Source organism: Atractosteus spatula, chromosome 12 (assembly GCF_055471065.1).
Source record: "Atractosteus spatula isolate fAtrSpa1 chromosome 12, fAtrSpa1.hap1, whole genome shotgun sequence".
Lineage (NCBI taxonomy): Eukaryota > Metazoa > Chordata > Actinopteri > Semionotiformes > Lepisosteidae > Atractosteus > Atractosteus spatula.
The window spans coordinates 15,948,054-15,969,875 of record NC_142717.1 but is presented as its reverse complement, the minus strand read 5'-3'; the positions used below and the strand labels follow the sequence as shown (position 1 = coordinate 15,969,875).

The following is a 21,822-nucleotide window of genomic DNA, read 5'->3' as shown; positions in this document are numbered from 1 at the left end:
TGCAACTGGTATAACTGGCTTTTAACCTAACTGGCATAATGCTTTAGAGATACTACTGATACATGAAAGGGTACTGAAATGTCTTCTTTTGGGGAAACAGGAAGCTAATAAAACACTGCAAATATAACCAGACCGCTGAAAAGTCAGTTAAGAAATACTGTAGAGTACATCTGCAATAACTGGACACATGTTACCGAGCTTTATGCAAACTCCTTCTTTTCAGTATAGAATTCAAAGAAAAATAGCTGATTGGCTGTTCTAGCAGTCAAACTATGGATGCTTAACTAATATTTAAATTAATTTTATTACACATTTCATTTAAGACGTAAGGATTAGGGTGGATGAAGCACAAGAGCTAAAGGAAAAGACCCCATAGTTTAAGAATAATCTGTAATTACATTAAGCACATTCTTCTATCTTACTTACAAAACAACCATCCCGTCCCACAATAGAAGGGAAAACAAAACAAGAAGGCCCCTTGGGTTAGCTCTGTGGCCTCTCTGAGTCCCCCTTCCATCCTGCACAAGGCTAATATACTGTAGCCTCTGTTTCCTATCTGACACACACAGAGAACACAGCCTCATAATTAAGCTTCAGAATGCTTATGACTTTTTCCAGTAGTGAAAAATAATGTTTATTTAAAATCTGTTGCTCTATTTTCTCAGTAAATAAAACACTTTGCACTCTTGAAATCATCTGACTAAGATTTTTTTTTTAGGCATGGCATTCCTTCAGGTGTTGATATTCAATTCAATTCTCTCTCTGAACCAACTTGACAAGCTGACAACAACACCATGTAACTGTCACTACTGTTGTCTAAGCCTTGGCATATAAACTTGCAGTATGCCTGAAGTGCCGTGTTAGAAGAGAGCCTGTACATACAGCAACAGAATTCTGCCCAAGGTCTAGTCTGCAGCAAGATCAGCTGAATATATATGATCAGCTAGCTACCACTGACGATGCATCCACCTGATCAGCATTATGGTGGACTTTCTTCAACATTCCTAAATATTACGATATTTTTGAGTAAATGCTATGCCAGGAGCATATGAGGTGCCGTTTAGGTCATAATTCAAACTTTACCTCTCATACATACACAAATTGCTCTCACATACACACAAAATGCTCTCACACTCTCCATTTTACCTCTCACATTCACACTCAGCAAATCACTTTGTGCCATTTAGACAGACCGCCTACATTGGGGCATAATTCACCTCTCACATACACATAAAATGTTCTGTCTCTCCCATTCACATTGTGAAGGAGTATTTTATGTATATGTGTGAGGTAAAACCAGTGAATGTGAGAGCATTTTATGTGTACAGTATGTGCGAGGTAAAACTAGGGAATGTAAGAGCGTTTTATGTGTACGATTTTTTTTGTGTGTGAGAGCAATTTGTGTGTGTAAGAGAGGTAAAGTTTGAAAAATGGCCTAAACGGCACCTCACAGGAGCAAACTGAATTTCATGCCCATCAGTGACTTACTCTGACCAAGCAGGCATTTACTGTACTTCCTTTATTGTCCCAGATGGGACATTTGCTTTCAATTTCCCAGCTCAACGCTAACCAGGAGGAGCTACTGAACTGTCAATGCAAGAGTAGAGTAGGACTTTCTCTCTCCTTAACATTCTGATGCTATGCCAGGATTGGTTGACACTGGGCCAGCAGAGCAAGTGTTGGACAAAGCTTTGACCCTGTCAGAACCGGCCCTAGGGGGCCCTAGGTAAGACTTTAGAAAGCGGTCCCTCCAGATCATGATTTGCACATACACTACTCTTATCAGCTCCCAACACAACCTTATTTTACTATTAAGAATAATAAAACAAATTAATTATATAACTAGAAAACTTGTATTAACCAGCTTTGGAGAACACATAAGAACTAACATAGAAACAAGAACATGAGGTACACATTTTACAAAGATGATGTATTTTAACACTGAAAGTAACAAAGAGAAGCATTAATAACAATAAATAATGATAAACAAAATCTCTGTTACCTCCAAATTTGAGTAAATCATAACTGACAGATTACTGCATTGAAACCTTTGTAGTAAAGAACTGCAGAAATAAATATGAAATTAAGTAAGAAAAAATAACAAGTGCCCTCAATAACAAGGGAGGAGAGAACAGTAAGATAGATGGGAAAGTTTTATTTAAAAAGTTCTACTCTAATCAATTTATCAATATGTTCGATCTCAGGTATGTTTTAATCAACTTGAGCTCTGAAAAGCACCTTTCTGCTTCTGCTACTGTCACTGGGAGAGAGACTGCAATTCAAACGGCTACAGGTTGAGTTCATAATACCCCCCTATAATGAAATATAGGAGAAATCACAAGGAAAACAATGTGTTTTAATGACAATTATGTATAATGGCTGAACAGTCTTTTTCATGCTTTTTAGCAGGCTACCCACACGGCATGTTGGAAATGTGAATGTTAACTTCTAGTAAAAACACCTCAAGTAGTCAATGTCTCTAGTTTGAAAATATAACATGTCTATGGTAACCCAGTTAAATGGAACTGACAGTCAAAATTAAATTAATACAAATACAAATGATTGTATTATTACACAGATTGTGCATTATTACAATGACTTGATTTGGTGTACCTCTGTTTTGAGATTGCTTATCCTGCTCTTCTTTTGAAACATTACCTACTCGATTATGATTGGTTATTTTTTTTGACTGGGCTTCCATTAGGATATTCCACAGCAGCAACAGAAAGAGCCACTACAGGGTCACATTTGAACTTGCCGATTAAAAATATGTTGCATTGTACATTGAGGGGGCCTCCTAGAGGCCTTGGGGCCCTAGGCAGTAGCTTAGTCGCCAGCCCTGCTCCTTCTTGTACATGGGTGACATAAGTCCACAGTTGCAGGATGAGTATTTCAGAATTCAACATTATCATTCTTGAGAATTCAATTGCTATCCAAACACATTTGATATCAATTTAATTTACCTAATGTAAAAGTATTTACTTATGAGTATACTGAATATTGGGTGTATACTGATGTTATACTAAATGTACAATTCTTGTGTTTGTATCTTTTCATAATCTTGATTTATTATACTGGTAACCCTCAAACAAATGATCAACCATTTGTATCTAGGAAGATTGTTTCATGTATTTACTTTTATGCTTTTATGTGCACATTGTATGTATTAATAAATGTATTCCATGTATTTTGAATCCATGTGCAATTAACTGTTATCCTGTGGACTGATTCCTAATACCCAAGAAAAGATCACAGAATTGACTGTAAAAATTAATGAATTGTGCCAGTAATTTCACACAACTCCTACAGGTGTCATCAGCAACGAATGCACTTATGTAATACAGTACTCAGACGGTTATGGGATATGTATTGAGATAAATATTCTGTATATGGAAGCAAACTAAAATCTGAACAAGTACATACAGATGCAGCCATTCAAAATGCACGGTAAAACCCCCGTTCCACGCCTAATTATCTACCGTTTAGCGCATTAAACCACAGTACGTGATTGGCTGGCCAAAATGTGGTGCATTGGTTGTTAGTGAAACAATTGCTTCATTTAATCTCTTTACTGTGCATGTTTAAATCTGCTTAATATTGAATATAATATGAAATTGTACAACTAAAACTAAAATTTTAGTAGCTGAGCATAAAAAGAAGAGGAGCAGATAATAGTATCCGGAAGCACCTTGTAAAACTGCCAGGTAGAGCTAATAAAGCTTAATGTCTCGTGTACAGCATTTGAGCTGTTGCCAGAAAACGCCTGGTTTCGAATCCCTGTCACTGCTGAGGGACAATCTTTTTCCAATTAAGAATTTAAGTTGCACAGATGCAGCCATTCAAAATGCACGGTACAACCGCGAGAATTTATCTACCGTTCACCGCGTTGTACCGCAGTACGGGATACGCTGGCCAAAATGACCGACAAAATTTAAACCCATAGCAACTGTACTCATTTTATGATGCATTGAAATTGATAAAATATCACAAAGTTACATGCCATTATCTGGATTATTTAAGCGTGCATAAAAATATTTATGTATTAAAAACTAACATTAAATTATCATGGGAATTCGTATATATTTATATGTACTGCACAGAGCGAATCATGCCATGTTTAAAAAAGCAAAAGGCTATTGTCTATGATTTCTCTTTAAAGTAAAAAGGGCAATTTAACATTAGCATTCCTGTACTACATATATATACACTCATCCACAGTGTGTACACAATCGGTATTATTCTATTGGTCAAGCTGCACCGACTAAGAACCGGACATGGCCGTTTCCGGGCCACCCTACACAAGTGGGGCCTCACTGATGACCCAACTTGCGAATGCGGCGATGGCAAGGAGCAGACGGCCGACCACATCCTATACTCCTGCCCTCGCTTCAGATGCCCCGGCAACTTTACTGATTTGGATGATGCCAGCCGCGACTGGCTGAGGCACCTGACTGCGACAATATAACTATGTAACCTGCATTTTAAGCTCATATGAATAATAATTCTATTGGTAATAAAATATTATGATTTCCCTTGGGTTTAATATGATTACCTGAGGCAATATTCCTGAGTCATCAGTTAAACAACATTCCATTGACCTGAATAATAAAACCAAATAATTTTCAGATCATTATTATGATAAACAGACTGGTTGCTGTTGTTCTTCTAATTCTTAAGAGGCTACCAGGGAAAACATTTTCTATAATTCATTTAAACATACAGACACATAAAGCGCAAATAGCCCAACTACAAAAAGGCACAAGAAAAACACAAAACTGAAAGATACAAAAATACTAACCTCTCGGTGGCAAATAATCCTCTTGGGTCTTGGGGCCTCTTGCTGCAGCTGGTACACTGCACAGAAAAAAGGTTATTTTTCTACATACTGTATAGGGTATCAGACAAACAAGACTGAACTTTGTTGCATTACTTTGTTGCATTAACATTTAACTAGTATACTGGATAATCATGTAATTGCAACAAAAATAAAGCAGAAACTAATAGGTGAGTTGTTATCTCATACTAAACCAGTACAGTAGGTCCAAAGTAAACTTGACTGCTGAAATTAGTCCCCAACTCTGTCAAAAAAAAAACTTGATTACAACAAACCCAAAGTAACAGCTGCTTCCCTCGAGAGGATATTGAAATACTGGACTAAATTAGTACAACTCTTTCTATAGACCAATTCCGAAATTTAGTATCATACTAAGCAGAACACTGGAATTATTGAAATAATATCATAATTCTTAGCATCCAACACTGTGATATAAATTCTAATATTCAACTAAAATTGCGCACCAACCACAATCCAATAATTCTGTGTCTAATTATGAAGGTGCCTTCAGTACCATGGCTACTAATGCACATAGAATCTGTATGCTGAATGTGATAGAATGTTCTGAGATGCAAATTCTGATAAATATTCTATGGAGGAAAGTGAACAGTTATTAATTGTTCACTTCCCTCCATAAGATATATCTCCAGTTTATCTCCATAAGATACATATAGTACTGAAGTGTCACTTGAGTCTATTTGTTGTACTATTTATTGGTAATGCCTAGGTTAGGAGCGACTTGCAGCTTCTCATTGCCATGAGAAACATTACAGTTACAATGTTAGAATTTGCTGTAGCATTCAATCTTGGGCCAGTCCCATACGAATGAGGTTGGGCCATTTGTACATTTGACCTGCTGCCTTTCAATTAGTCATCTAATCAATCTATCACTTAATCTGCCCAATAAAAATTTTAGTTTCTACTACATTGGTGCTCAAGCACTGAGCTCATTTAAGCTATGTGTTCACTCTCTGATCGCAACTACCTGACTAGCTTCGAAAGCACCTATCCAGAGGAGAATCACCACTTTTATTTTTCTCTGGCACTTCTCCGCTTGCCTCACTGTCCTTACGCCGCTTTCTGGCAGCCCGATATCAAACAATATCCAACCTGCCTGCTAAACTCTCTCCACCAAGTCACCTTGGTCTCACTGCCTCCTCAGCTCTCTGGAATTGTCACACACTGTACACCTAGAGGACACTCTACTTCTGTCCTGTTCCTAGTTCCCTATGATTATTCATGTTTTTCCTGTGTGTCTTGTTGTGTGGCCTATTTACTTCCTGTGTCTGCTCTGCTCCTGGTTCAGCATTGAGTGTACGGATGTCCTGAGACCTGCCTAGTACCAGGCCGCTCCTGTCCGTGGCCTGAGGGCATAGGTTTCTATTCTGACATTGTCTGACCCCCTGAGCCTGGGCTAACCTCCGTGTTGTCCCCTTTTACTGCTACACATAGGGCCTATATTGCTCTACTGGTCATTCCACGGCATGCCTTCCGACATCCGTAACAGGAATAGGGATATTGAAGAATAGGTGTAAAACGGGTAAAATGGGCTATTTTCTGTTGTTAAAAGTAAGGGTATATTAAAGAAAATATTTTTATTGGGATCTTCTCAGAAATTATTATTTATGATAGCTCTTCGGAATGTACCCTTTCTCATTCTTATGGCTATGATCCAATAATAACAGTGCCAAAACAGCCGGATAAAGCAATAGCAAGATTTTAAGCATTCCTTGATTTGTAGAGAACTGCTTTGACAAGTGCTGCCTCACAATTGGTAACTAAGCCCTTATGGGATGGAAGGAAGTGGAGGTTAGCAGAAGAAACTCCTGACTCGTTGAGAGTTGCTTCAAGAGATGGACCAAATGCCCAACACTTTCACTCAAAAGGAGAATTGAATCCATCAATACATCTATTATCTAACCTCTGGGGCCCATACTGGCAAGCTACAGGCACAAAGCAGGACAGCAGATTGAATGCAAAGGTTAATTGCAGGAGCAGACCAGCTTCTTAATGTATGATTAGATAGAGGTCAGGTTGAGCCCCGGCTGTGGAAGTGGTGGCTCCAATTCAAAACAGTGGATAATGTAGGGTCGCCAGCTGAAATTGTTCCTGTTGAGTAGGTTTGACTGAAGCAAAGTACAGAGGCTCAATGTTAGCTGAATAAGAGATGATGGTTCTGATGCTGAAGAGAGGAGGGAGGTGGATGAGATGGACATCCTTTGGATCTGCAAAATCAAAGTTATGGCTCTTATTGGAATTACACAGAAAAGTCCAAATCCCTGCACTTGGATTGCAGCCTGTCAGAGTGCCCTTGGCACTGCACTGCAAGTGACAGTGGTGTAACAGTTTCAGGATAGGAATTGGGATGCAGAAAACAGTGCTGTAAGTTTCTTGGAGGCGTGAATGTCTGAATTTCATGGAGTGTTGGCCAGTCAAATGGGCAGAAGACTGTGAAGGTTCTTTGACTGGCAGGGTCAGAGGCTGTCGCACCATACAGACTGAATCTGTTGCCAAAGCATCTGAACGAATGGACATTGTTGGGTATATGAAAAGTGGCAGATGTCTTTCAGTGGCATTGAATGACTTAATTGCTGGAAAATTACTGACCTTCCTTGGGTAGATGCAGATAATGAAGTTTAAATGACTTGGCATGACTTGGAACTTGAGCTTTGCAGTTGCGATAAGTGGAGGAAGGCTGCCAATCGTCTGGAGGCTGCAGACAGACGAGCCTGAAGTGAGAATCTCTGCAGAAATTGAAGATTTACAAAAAATTGCAGGTAGAGGCAGAAGCTGCAGCTCTTAGACAAAGGGAAATAGAGAGCTATGAAAGCAGAGACCCTGGAGGTGTGAGGTCTGAGTCCATTAAATATACAGTGGAAAAGGTTGGTACCATAAGAGGACCAGTCATTGATATGGTGATATGAAATTCTGCTGCGAGAATAGCAGCTGCTTTTGCTGCGAAGGCAAAACAGAGTACCACAATAGAAACTGAGAGGTTGATACATACAGTGGTGTGAAAAAGTGTTTGCCCCCTTCCTGATTTCTTATTTTTTTGCATGTTTGTCACACTGAAATGTTTCAGATCATCAAACAAATTGAAATATTAGACAAAGATAACACAAGTAAACACAAAATGCAGTTTTTAAATGAAGGTTTTTATTATTAAGGGAAAAAAAAATCCAAACCTACATGGCCCTGTGTGAAAAAGTGATTGCCCCCCCTGTTAAAACATAAATCAACTGTGGTTTATCACATCTTTGGAAAGCTGAGTTCAATTTCTCTAGCCTCACCCAGGCCTGATTACTGCCACACCTGTTCTCAATCAAGAAATCACTTAAATAGGACCTGCCTGACAAAGTGAAGTAGACCAAAAGATCCTCAAAAGCCAGACATCATGCTGCGATCCAAAGAAATTCAGGAACAAATGAGAAACAGAGTAATTGAGATTTATCAGTCTGGAAAAGGTTATAAAGCCATTTCTAAAGCTTTGGGACTCCAGCGAACCACAGTGAGAGCCATTATCCACAAATGGTGAAAACATGGAACAGTGGTGAACCTTCCCAGGAGTGGCCGGCCGACCAAAATTACCCCAAGAGCGCAGCGACGACTCATCCAAGAGGTCACAAAAAACCCCACAACAACATCCAAAGAACTGCAGGCTTCACTTGCCTCAGTTAAGGTCAGTGTTCATGACTCCACCATAAGAAAGAGACTGGGCAAAAATGGCCTGCATGGCAGAGTTCCAAGACGAAAACCACTGCTGAGCAAAAAGAACATAAAGGCTCGTCTCAGTTTTGCCAGAAAACATCTTGATGATCCCCAAGACTTTTGGGAAAATACTCTGTGGACTGATGTGACAAAAGTTGAACTTTTTGGAAGGTGTGTGTCCCATTACATCTGGCGTAAAAGTAACACAGCATTTCAGAAAAGGAACATCATACCAACAGTAAAATATGGTGGTGGTAGTGTGATGGTCTGGGGCTGTTTTGCTGCTTCAGGACCTGGAAGACTTGCTGTGGTAAATGGAACCATGAATTCTGCTGTCTACCAAAAAATCCTGAAGGAGAATGTCCGGCCATCTGTTCGTGACCTCAAGCTGAAGCGCACTTGGGTTCTGCAGCAGGACAATGATCCAAAGCACACCAGCAAGTCCACCTCTGAATGGCTTAAGAAAAACAAAATGAAGGCTTTGGAGTGGCCTAGTCAAAGTCCTGACCTGAATCCGATTGAGATGTTGTGGCATGACCTTAAAAAAGCGGTTAAGGCTCGAAAATCCTCCAATGTGGCTCAATTACAACAATTCTGCAAAGATGAGTGGGCCAAAATTCCTCCACAGCGCTGTAAAAGACTCATTGCCAGTTATCGCAAACGTTTGATTGCAGTTGTTGCTGCTAAGGGTGGCCCAACCAGTTATTAGGTTTAGGGGGCAATCACTTTTTCACACAGGGCCATGTAGGTTTGGATTTTTCTTTCCCTTAATTATAAAAACCTTCATTGAAAAAACTGCATTTTGTGTTTACTTGTGTTATCTTTGTCTAATATTTCAATTTGTTTGATGATCTGAAACATTTCAGTGTGACAAACATGCAAAAAAATAAGAAATCAGGGGGCAAACACTTTTTCACACCACTGTATATGGATTATATGGATTCATACAATGACCTAATTCCAAATGCCAGAGAGGGTGGACAGAGCAGAGCTCTTTTGTGAAATACAATTAATCTGAACTCAGTTATCGGGTTAATTCTATCCAGATAACTTGAGAAAATCCTGAATTAATTGAACAGCAAAATGTTTTCTTGGCTTATCAGAAACAAACATGGGATATTATGTACTTGCTTATAATTTTTCAAGTTTTGACTGGACTTGTATTATAAACATCCACAGCAGCAACAGTAGGAGCCACTAGAGAGAATTTTTGACTGACATTTGAATGTGCCAAATAAAAAAAAAATGTTGCACATCGATGGGCTCCAGCTTGCGGCATCAGAACTCTAGTCGGTCACTTAGTTCGCTTATGCCAAGGACCAGTCCTGCTTCACTCTCAACATGGCAGTAGCTTCAGGTTTCCAGATTCCAGCTGCTATTCACCATCACTCCCTTGTTCCTCATCTGTGACACCAAATAATGCCTCTAGAAAATCTAGACAAATTGATTTACTGTATAGAATGTTTTTTAATGTGACTTTCCTATCTGCGCAGCCTTACTGATCTCACCTCCCTTTCTATTGAATGTACTTGAGTTTTTTTCACTTAATTTCATATTTATTCCTACAATTCCTTTTTACAAAGGTTTCAGTGCAGTAATTTGTAAGTTATAATTTGCTATTATTCTGAAGTAACAGAGATCTGGTTTATCGTCATTTTGTTGTTCCCATTTATTTCTTTCAAAGTTAAAATACATATTTTCTTCGTAAAATGTTGGCTTCTTATTATTGTTAGCAAGTTATTTATTATGTGCTTTTCAAAACTGGTTTAAAACTTTTATATATACAATATATATTTGCTCATATATATAATATTGTAACAAATGGGGGGTTATGAAACTGGTAAAAATCAGCAACTGACCGAGCAGTTTAGTCAATAAGTTAAATAATTATTCATAACCCCCAACTTGTACGAGATTCCTAACCATATACCCGAGTGGCTGGTATAACTAGAGCCATGTGGATTCTTAATTCTCCGGAACAGCTTTGTTGAGAGGAGTAATAATCCAGGTACACTTGGTTAAAGCAAATATTTAATAATAATAATAACTAATAATAAACTTTATTTTATATAGCACCTTTAAAGGTAGCTTCTCAAAGCACTTTACAGAATGACAACAATAATAAATAAAAATAATACGCAAGATAAAACACAATTACAATATACAGAGGAGACCGTGGATGGTGGTACTAAGAAAAGCAGAGGGGTGAAGAATGGAACCAGTTAAGTAAAGGCTTTTCTAAAGAAGTGGGTTTTGAGTCTGGATTTGAAGGAGTTTAGAGAAGGTGACTCTCTGATATCTGGGGAGAGAGTTCCAGAGCTTGGGGGCATAACAGGAGAAGGCCCTGTCACCCATACAATGTAGATGGGCTTGGGGGACAGTAAGGAGACCAGAATTAGAAGAGCGAAGTTTGCGAGGTGGGGAGTAGGGCGATAATAGTTCAGACAGGTACTGAAGTGCCAAGCCATGCAGAGCCTTATAGGTGAGCATGAGGATTTTAAAGTCTACATGGAATTTGACCAGAAGCCAGTGCAAGGACTCCAGGATAGGAGTAATGTGATCATTTGCACTAGACCTGGTCAGGATTCTGGCTGCTGAATTTTGGATATACTGCGGTTTGTTCAAAGTAGATTTAGATACCCCAGCGAGTAGAGCATTACAGTAATCAATTCGAGAGAACACAAATGTGCTGATCAGCTTTTCAGCCACAGTTAGTGATAGCATAGGGTGAAGTCTAGCGATATTTCTGAGGTGAAAAAAAAGATGTTTTGACAATATGCTGCACATGTGGGTCGAATGTTAAGCCAGAATTGAATATAACCCCAAGGTTTTTCAATTTAGACTGAAGCTCAAGTACAGAACCACCTACAGATACAGTTACAGGACTGGCTTTATGAAGTTGATGGGGGGTGCCAATAAGCATGACTTCAGTCTTGTCGCAGTTAAGATGAAGGAAATTTTGAGTCACCCAAATTTTTATGTCAGAGATGCAATTAGATAGAATAGAGACAGCCACATCAGTGTCAGGTTTGGTATGGATGTATATTTGAGTATCGTCAGCGTAAAAATGAAGGCTGAGGCCATGTGATCTTAATAGCCAACCAAGTGGAAACATGTAAATGCTGCAGAGCAAGGGGCCCAGTATTGAGCCCTGAGGAACACCAGACTTAACAACACCAATTTCAGACCTATACCCATTAAGAGAGACAAAGTGACAGCGATCAGTGGGGTAAGATTTGAACCATTTGAGAGCAGTGTCAGAAACTCTAAACAGTCTCAAGACGAGAAAGTAAGATATTATGGTTAACAGTGTCAAAAGCAGCACTGAGATCAAGAAGGAAGAGTATAGAAAGAGAACCAGAATCAGAAGCTATTAGAAGATCGTTAGTGACTTTGACCAGGGCAGTTTCTGTGCTGTGAAGTTGACGGAAGCCAAATTGGAAGGGTTCGAAAAGGTTGTTTGTCATGAGGTGGTTATGTAACTGAAGTGTGACAGCACGTTCTAGAATTTTTGCAAGAAAGGGTAAGTTGGAGATGGGGCGAAAATTGTTAAGGTTGTCGAGAGCCATGTTAGGATTTTTTGGCACAGGCGTAATGGCAGCAGTTTTGAGGACCATTGGTACAATGCCAGTGCTCATGAATTCATGTATAATATTGAGGACAATGGGACAGAGAGAAGAGAAACAGGACTGAAATAAAGTGGTGGGAATAGGATCTAAAATAGATCTGGTGGGTTTCATGCGTGTAACTAGTTTATTGAGGGATGCTGAGTCAAGAAGAGAGAAGCTGGAGAGAAGGGAACCAGAGAAATTGGATGAGGAGGGAGGAGGTATGGAAATGATATGCGTAGTGGAGAGAATGTGATGCCGGATGTTGTCGATCTTAGAACTAAAGAAATCTAAGAATGTGTTGCAAAGCTGCAATGAGGCAGGTAATGTGGTAGGGCAGTTTGGCAGTCTGTTGATGGTGGAGAAAAGATGTCTGGGGTTATTTTGGTGATTTTCAATGATGTGACAGAAGTAGGTGGATCTAGCAGACTCTATAGTAACCTTATATTCAGACAAGTAATCTCTCCAAGCCTGATAATGTACATTTAGGCCAGAAAGACGCCACCTCAAGTTTGCGGGAGACTGCCTTCATGGATCGCAGATGGTCATTGTACCAGGGGGCAGGGCGAGAGAAAGAGATGGTTCGAGTTTTTAAAGGAGCAAAGGTGTCAAGGGTAGATAAAAGAGCACTGTCAAGTAACTGTATTTTGTCCTCTAGAGGGTCAGAGGAAGAGAAACAAGATAAGGAGGACTGAACAGAATTTGCAAACCTTGGGTGATCAATTAATCGCCAGTTGCGGAAAGTTACAGAGCATGGGGGGGGGGGGAGTGTTAGAAACAGGTAATTCCAGATTGAAAAGAATAGCTAAGTGGTCAGAGAGGCCTAGACCACATCCCAATAGAAAAAGGAAGTCTTTAGCCAGACTGGAAGACCTTGAATCGATGTGTATATTAAAGTCCCCAAGAATAAGGATCCTTTTAAACTTAAGGCATAAAAATGAGAGAAAATCAGCAAACTCACCTAAGAAGGCTTCACTGGGTTTGGGTGGTCTCTAAACTGTGGCAATAATAGTAGATTGGGGGATAGAAACATTTAAAACAAGGCACTCAAAAGAAGAGGGAGGAAGCATAGTACTTCCCCCCCACCCCCCGGCCTCTGCCTGAAAGACGCAGAAGGTTAAACAAACCATACCCAGGAGGGACTTATTGGTTAAACAGGAGTCCATTGTTTTGTTTGTGCTAGGTTTCGGTTAAGCACAGAAGGTCCATTTTTTTTTTCTTTGATAGTGTCACATAAAAGAAGAGCCTTGTTGAGTAAGGAGCGGGTATTGGGTAGAGCTGATCTGGCCAGTCTCGGGGATGTAGGGGGAAGTGGAGTGCATTCTAGGTGCGGTAGTAAGAGAAGATTTTGAGGTCTGCGCCGGTACGGGATGAACTTACAGTCGTGTGCTGTATGATAAATATTGATCATAATAAACTACACAAGACACAAAACATACAACACATAAAGTTACATTAGAATTTTGAGTAGGTAGCTGCATCAGCATGCATAGGCTGCAAAGGAACAGGTAACGGGTATATTCCATGCTGAAAAGAAAAGAAAGGAAACACAATGTTTCACCCGTGGAACCTTCTTCAGGTGTGAACCATCTTAAGCCAAGAAAGGAAAAACAATGTTTCGGCCATGGAGCCTTCTTCAGGTGAGAAGGCTCCATGGCCGAAACGTTGTGTTTCCTTTTCAGCATGGAATAAACCTGTTTCTACAGTATCTACAGACAAGGCATTTCAGAGGCCTAACATTCTGGTCACCCAGAAAACCCCAGACTGCAACTAACCACTTAACTCTTAATATGCCTACAGAGGCCACACAAGAGATGAGCTGTCTTCTTACTAAATACCAATCTTTTACCCAGGAAACCCAAGTTCCCTAAAAACATAGAACAGCATACTCTAATAAGGTTCAAATATTTCGCTCCAGTCAGGTTTAGTTTTGATGATCAAGAAGTAGGGGCCCTCGCCTGGCACAAGCTTCAAGTCCCAACACCTCTGGATTCCTCTCTCTTCTCCCTGCTTGTCTTTTTCTGTGCTGCTCCTGGCCAATCATTAATCCACAACTTCCCTAGGTATACGTAAGTAAACTTTACCATTGTACAGATGCAGCCATTCAAAGTGTGCGGCACAGACATGTACCGGAGGTAATTGGCTATGGCCTCGCGCGTCACAATGCAAAATACTGCGGTACGTGATTGGTTGACCGACAGGGGCACTCTTGGTGCGTTGGTCGGTCGTAGAAAGATTTAAATGTCTTTACTGTGCCCGTTTAAGTATTGAAGATTAAACAGTACATAGGAAGCTTCATTCAAACTGCGGCACGTCATAACTATTTCTGTATTGTAACTTGTTGAAGCCTTGAATTAATTTTGGAGTTTTTTTTTTAATTGAACTGAATTTAAGCCTTTCCTAAAAAAATGTATACCCATACCCCATCATATTCATTTTAACCATTTTACTTATTTATAATGTTTTTTGGAACAATACTGGAATATACATGGGCTTCTCATTGACTATTATTTTCTTTGCGGTACTATACGAGAATTTACGGTAACTCGCGGTAGACTGCGTAATGCGCACCGCAAAATAATGCGATATCGCCCGCTTGTTTTGAATGGCTGCATCTGTACCTGCTCAAGGGATCCCCCAGACCTCAGCAAACATCCTGTCTCCTTTGAAGTTAGAAGTATTTACTCTTCCCAGTGTCACAAACTGTACCTAAAATCTAAGAGAGACTTCTAAGTCACCTAAAACTGTAACAATTTACCTAAATGTTCTAAAAAGTAAATTAAGCTCTGGGTAGGAGAGTGGGGTTTTAATTTGATGTAACAATCTGAAATTGTAACAGTATATTCTTGATGACTTTTATGAACCAATCAAATATAATGATTTAGAGTCTCACACATTAATTCTAAACATACAATTTATTGATATAACCAAAACATGCATAACAAACAACAGGGATTACAAAGAATAGAGTTAAAAAAATCACAATTAAATACACATCAACTACAGTCATTTTACAGGTCTATCAGTCACATCACATTTATATTCTCAGACACAAGCAAATATGGATTTACTATAATGAACTAAACACACACATGCATTTAAGATAATGTTTCAGTTCTCAAGAATTATAATGTGAACAATACATTTAATACTCAAAGATCCATTGTCAAAATGTCCTTGATGATACCTTGCACTGGTAAAAAGGAGCTGGGCTGGGTTTCCAAAACTAGCTGTGTTTGGGATCAGGCAGCTCTGCCAAAGGTCTTGAGTCTTGATGACTTTAGTCTTTAAAATAGTCTGTACACAGTTTGTCTTCTTGGGGGCCACAAGGTAGACAAAAGGGTAGCTTCGTTCATTCTATGCTATACTTTTGTTTAGAATATGCTTCAATATTCAAATAAAAAGAAAGGGTCCGACATTCTAATTTCATTAATCAGGTGAAAATAACAGTGGGTTCGCAAACACTAGATTTTTCAGGAAGAATATCTTGGACAGAATTCTATACTTTACTGACTCACTCTTTTGACCTGACTTGGACTGTTTACTGTCACATTATTGTAAAAGTTTGCCAGTTTAGATGGAGAGATTGAGAGAGCCAGTGATTAATCGTCAAAGATGTATTAGGATACAGTTTATATGGAGCAACATCACAGGTTGGTGGCTGGCTGGGATCCCATCAAGGTATGGTGCTGGTGCCCACCCTACAGATCCACAATTTGTGGATTTTCCTTTGGGGATGGACAGTGATCTTAGTATTGTGGTTCTAGGGATAATCCTGCCTGGAGACTTGCTGGAGTCCATCTTGTGCTATAAATCAGCTTGATACAGCTTTATGATGTCTCTTAACAGATGCGCCTCTTTAGCCACATTCTTGTGCCATCCACAGACAGCACCAGGCTACTTGGTCAAGCCACATAAAGATTGTAAGAAATCTTTAATAACACTTAATTCTAAGTGAAATAATATGCCTTGTCATTACAAGTGTATGCACAAATACACTGGAGGGGCCCCTTTCCAAGATCTTGCCTGGAGCCCCCAAAAGCTAGGGCTGCTCCTGGAGTGAAGTCAAGTGCAGCAGAAGGAGTGGTGAAGAGAGAAGGCACTGGAGTTGGAGGCAGGGTCAAAGAGAGGCACCTTCACTTTTATCCAGACAGTTGAGATTAGCTATAGTGTGAGTGAGAGAGTAGAGAAATGCAAGTGATTTATTGAGACAAGGTATTAAGAAGGCAGGACTGGTTCTGCTGGTTCACAAAGAAGAAGAAAAGGCCCACATGATTGCATTGTGGAAGAGTAGGGATGGATTTGACAAAAAGAAATTTAGGAGCTTTTTGAGAGTACTGCTGGAAGCAGAGTGACTCCGGCAGTGGCTGCAAAGCAAAAGTTGGAACATTGCCAGGTGGCAAAAGTGAATGAACAAAGAGGATTGAACTTGAGACTCTAGGAACTCAAAAGTCTAGACATAAATAGAGAGCTTGAGGTTTAAATAGAAAGTTAACCGCAGATACTTCCCCTGAACCTTCGCCTGGCTGTTATTATTTTTAGCAGCTTTGCATTCCTCTTTTCATTCCTCTTTTCATTAAGATCATTAATAAAAGATCTATTCAGTGGAAACAGACAAGTCAATTCCTTTCCTTTAGTCTTACCTTGTTCTTACAAGTAGATCACAAGCCATCTAAAAACCCAGACATCAATTTTTAGCAAGAACATTAGAAAGATGTCAAAGATTTTTACACTTTGATCTGTTGTTAAATCTCTGTAAAAGCTTTGGTACATCCCTTTTACAGGTGCTCAAGTTGGTGTTTTAAAAACAAACTAATCAGAACAACCCCTCTGTTAAGTGACTGGGTTATGAATAAAAGTGGTGACATAATGCAAAATAAATGAAACTATGATAAAAGTATTTTATGAAATTTAAAAGAACACCAATAAAATGACAAGAAACTGACAGTGCTGGACAAGACTTGTAACCTGAAACACAGAAGTTCTATCCAGTACCAATTTCAATCCATCGCTAGAGGAGACTCGTCAAGACTGGAGTTGATTGCTTAATTTGTTAACCTTTAGTTAATACGTGGTTCTGCGCTTTCCTGTGTGGTTCCTTTAAGATTCAGGCTCTATTTTCTATCTTGTATAATCTTGTATAATTTTATGTTTGCCAACAATTAAGAATAAAAATCTTTATACAAATGAAGAAGTTTCTACAAGTCTTTGGCTTGCATAGTTATCGATAAGATTTGTGAAAATTCTTATAATTTAAATAGTCATAATTCCATTCTGGTATTTGTTTCTTAGCAATTCACAGAGTGTGCAGTTTTTCATTTTTATATCCCACTCCTGCCTTTATATTCCTTTGCATAACTGGCTTACGAAAAAAAAGGCCAGCTTTTATATTATTAAAATTTCTGGTCTGTGCCAGATAGTGTTAATGATTTAATCCTGACAGAAGCCGACCAGAAATATACTCATCACAAGTATCAAATTCTCCGACAGTGGTGGAAGAGCCAGTATTTCAGTGCAGCAGATATGTAGTGGCAATGCTTATTAAGAAGAAAGAATTAAGTGTTGCTGTGCTTTCCTAAATGCAGCCACAGGGAGGCTATTCATGTAGTTTTTGATATAAAGTGTTTTCTCTCCGACAAGGAGCAGCTCCCAAATGAGGATGCGCCCTGCCATGCCTGGCTATCATAATCAATGGCCATTCCTGGCGCCTATCTGTCCATGAAATTCCTGGGAAAGTCTAGATTGCAGTCCTAGATGTCAGAGGTCATTGTTACTCATCTCTCACCTTGATCAACCAATCAGGAACCTACAGGGCGTGGTAACACCATGTGGGTCTCAAATGCCTGCCAAACTCTCAAACAATCATCACCCGTCTTGGTTCTGGTTTAAAATACACTTTGCTTCTACAGCCATTTTTGCACACCTTTAGAGACCTGGACCTGGAACCTTGTTTCAGCAAGTGTCGGCCCAGGGAATGCCCGTATGTAAGAATTCAAATTGCTAGCAAAAGCCAACATGGATGCTTCGCTTGATCACCAAAGTATACATTTGGACTCTTGTCGACAATCTGAATAAGTTTTTATTCAGCAGAAGCGCTACACCAGAAGCAAGTTTCTTCCACCCTAAAGAGTGACTTGTTCAGACCCACGGTCACCCTCTCTGCAAAGAGACTTTTTACTAGTCAACCAGAATACTAGTAGGTCCCTGAGAGAGACACCGTCTAGCGCGTTGCTGACAGTAGAAATCTCTCCTAATTTCTCTAACTTGGAACAGCACCAGGACTGGTTGACACCGAGTCAGAGGACTGATTGGATGTTGCCGCAACAGAGACTGCCAGCTGGTCCTTTGTATCCGTGCCCCGGGAAGTACAAATCCATATCTGGAAAAGTAACCTGATATTCTACATAGCCAATTGAGATTTCAATTGTTACCTCAACACAAGTTGATATCAATTTAATTCATATGAGTAATGTATTTACTTTGAGTATCTAATATAGAAGTTGTATTAATGAGACTGATTAACGATATAGTATAGCCAAATGGTATACTGAAGTATATTTTTTGTTTTGTATCTCTTTGTGTTATGTATCTCTTCGTGATTATATACCTTGCATTTTGATAACCCTCACAGTAAGATCTGCCATCTGTATCCAGGCAGACTGTTATATGTTTTATATGCACAATTTATGTATTAATAAATGTATCTCGTGTATTGAATCTGTATGTGTGCGTCGCTGATCAATTGATTGTCTAATAGCCATAAAAGAATCACCTCGTGGTTTACTGCTACACTTAATAAATTGTTGCATTAAAATACAACATATACTGTACATGTACACATGCATGCAAAAATTTTGGTATTGACTGGCAAATGTTACACACTGATAACAGACCTTCCTGCCACAGCCAACTCACCACCAGAGGCGATTTAACGTTGTGGGCCCTGGGGCTACGGGTCTACTTTTTGGCCCTTTTCCAAATCCGTAAAATCAGCATGACACTGATCCAGCTCCCTCTCGACTGACATGGCCAAATTACACAGGTCATAACAAGCATGAAAACCGAAGGGGTAGGCACACCCAACATGGACTTGTGAGATAAACAATCAGCGGAACCAATAGCTAAATGCATATTGAGTAAAACCATGAACTTCACCAAAACAGCATATCCAGGTCTACATCAAGCTATAGCCTATCAACTGGAAATGGTGGATAGAAGCCTCGTTGTAGTTGATACTTCATCTCTGGTCTTATCTCCCAGCTCTTTTTGCTCATCAGATGCCACAGTATTAGTCGCTGATGAACATATTAGCGGTTGGTCTAAGGCTAACGATACGTCTTGGCTAGAGCTAACTGGTGGGCTAACTGATGTGGTAATAAATCAGACCCCTCACCCTTTTCTTGGTTAGATTGCAGTAGAGTTAAAAATCTCGTTATTTTTTAGGTCTTTTTTATCAACCCCTGCTCTTGTATCTCCCTTTCTCTTTCCTCTTTTCATTTAGGAAATGAGTGCCTCTTTGTTCTGAGCAACTCGTTCATGCTGAAGTAGAACATAAAACATACTTATATATATTATTGATGGAAAATATATATATAATTTATCTGTATTCAACACAACAATTTAATTCAAGCACATTGTGTAATGTGTCGGCTGTCTTAACATATCTTAAGCAGCTCCAACAATTACAGCTACACATCAAAGGACAGGACTTGAGACAGGACCAACCGGTCATCTCATGCTACATTACAAAGGACAGCTACACATCAAAGGACAGGACTTGAGACAGGACCAACCGGTCAACTAATGCTACATATCAAAGGGCAAGACGAATACACATGAAGCTGTGAAACAAAACAACTTCCTGAGATCATACTGTATATAAGAGCTGGGAAACCCTTGCAGTTTGTCTGTCCTGTGGGGCAGACCCAACGTGCGTTGATGTCATTATTGAGCTCAATAAAACAACTGAATCCACAAAGACTGTGTCCTGCTCCTTGGATGAAGTATTTCCCACAACAATGCAAAAGTCACCAAATTCCGAAGAAGAGCAGCATAATGGTTGGCTTGCTTTCCCATCTATGCCAATGCATTCCACATACAATTTCTCCTCCTTCTTTTGATTGATGGGTAAAAGTTGAATATCTGGGAGAATTGTATGTGGCCTTGGCATCCTTAAAGTTTGCTGCTGATAGTGCTTCTTGAAGGGAGAGAGATGATGGAGACAACACCTTCCAATTCCTGGGCGGTGGTGAGCAGAGAGGCAGGAGATGGCCTGTCCTGCGCAAAGAGATGGCATGTGCTGTGCACATGGGGGCAGAGGACTGTGTGGAGACATATTCAGCGGGGTACAGCAACCTGCACAGTGGGGCCAGGCACTCTTCAAAAGCTGTTGGTCTGTTCAGATACAGTGGGAATGGCAGGTGGATGCTGGAACAAAATGTTTCTGGCTCCTGCATCTCTGACAGTGTCTCCAACCTTCCAATCCTTCCCGACAATGAGTCATACAGATTTTGCATCACCCGGAAAATCTCCACACAAATCCAGTTCATATACACTGGCACCCTGCCCAGTGGTTGAGAGCTGACACCCACAGCCTATGACAAATAAAAGAAGACATGTAGGAAAGAATGTCCTATTATACTGTTCCTTTAGAACAGAGTTTAAAAAAAGTGTTCTTTTTATCCATCGTTCTGCTTTCTTTCTTATTGTCCCGATGATCCTGGAAGATGGCTTCGAGTATTTTCCCGAAGAACAGGCTTGAAGAAATATTAAAAATATAATGTATAAATCAGTACAGCAATAATACTCTATAATACAGTATATACTATAATCATATAATGAAGCCTTAAGTATTTGCTTACCTTTTGCTCTTTGTGAACCGAGGCAATTGGTACTGAAGCGTCATGTGTCTTCCCATAAAATATCTTGGTCACCATACTGTTGCAGTTGTACTGAAGATTCACAGATTTTTAAAAATACGAATTCAATCAAATCCCAACACTTATTTATATCAGTATTACTGTAAGTGTAGGAATGCCAAACCTTCTTATGTAAGACCAGGTCCTGTCTTCCAAGACAAGCACGATGCAGACAATTGATTGTTGATTATTAACCTTTTTTATAGCTGTACATTATCTTGTAAATGCTCTAATTTCTGTCATATTGTACCATTTGTAATCAGAATGTGCCCTTCCTGTGCCACAAAGACATTGGGGAGTGAAGTCTGATTTTTATTTTATTAAACTTAAAAACTACCTTGAGATATCAATCTTCTTGCACCACATTTGCACCACATTTGTTTGTATTATTATTGTTGTTGTTAGCAGGTCTTGTTGCCTGTGATGCAAAAAATAGTTAAGTTAAAAAAGGGTTTTATTAGAGCTATTATTGCCTAGCTCTTCAGATTCTAGGGTGTTCCATTGCCACCTGCACTCAAATAGGGGACCTGTCTCAGACAGATGAAGTGGTTTATCTGCAGTGTCTGAAGTTGAATGATTATACAGATGTGAATTTTGTCCTTACTTTGTCAATTTGAGACAAAAAGAAATTTATGTTTTCAGTCTATAAGCCATATTGTCTGTAGCTCTATGATAATCTTATTTTCATAATTTTCTTTTTTTTCAGTGATGATCTACAAAGCCTCTGTGAGAATGTGGATGTCCCATCTGAGAA

The 21,822-nt window shown here is 39.5% G+C and overlaps 1 protein-coding gene across 1 annotated transcript in view; it reads right to left on the bottom strand.

Annotated features, from left to right (window-relative positions):
• chn2 (chimerin 2) overlaps window positions 1-21,822 on the bottom strand; it is a 146,642-nt gene that overhangs the window by 54,240 nt on the left and 70,580 nt on the right. Inside the window, exons 3-4 of the mRNA XM_088929789.1 lie at window positions 7,442-7,578; window positions 4,799-4,854 (exon numbers count right to left, since the gene is read on the bottom strand). Coding sequence (XP_088785915.1) covers window positions 4,799-4,854; window positions 7,442-7,578 — 193 coding nt within the window. The remainder of the gene's footprint in view (window positions 1-4,798; window positions 4,855-7,441; window positions 7,579-21,822) is intronic.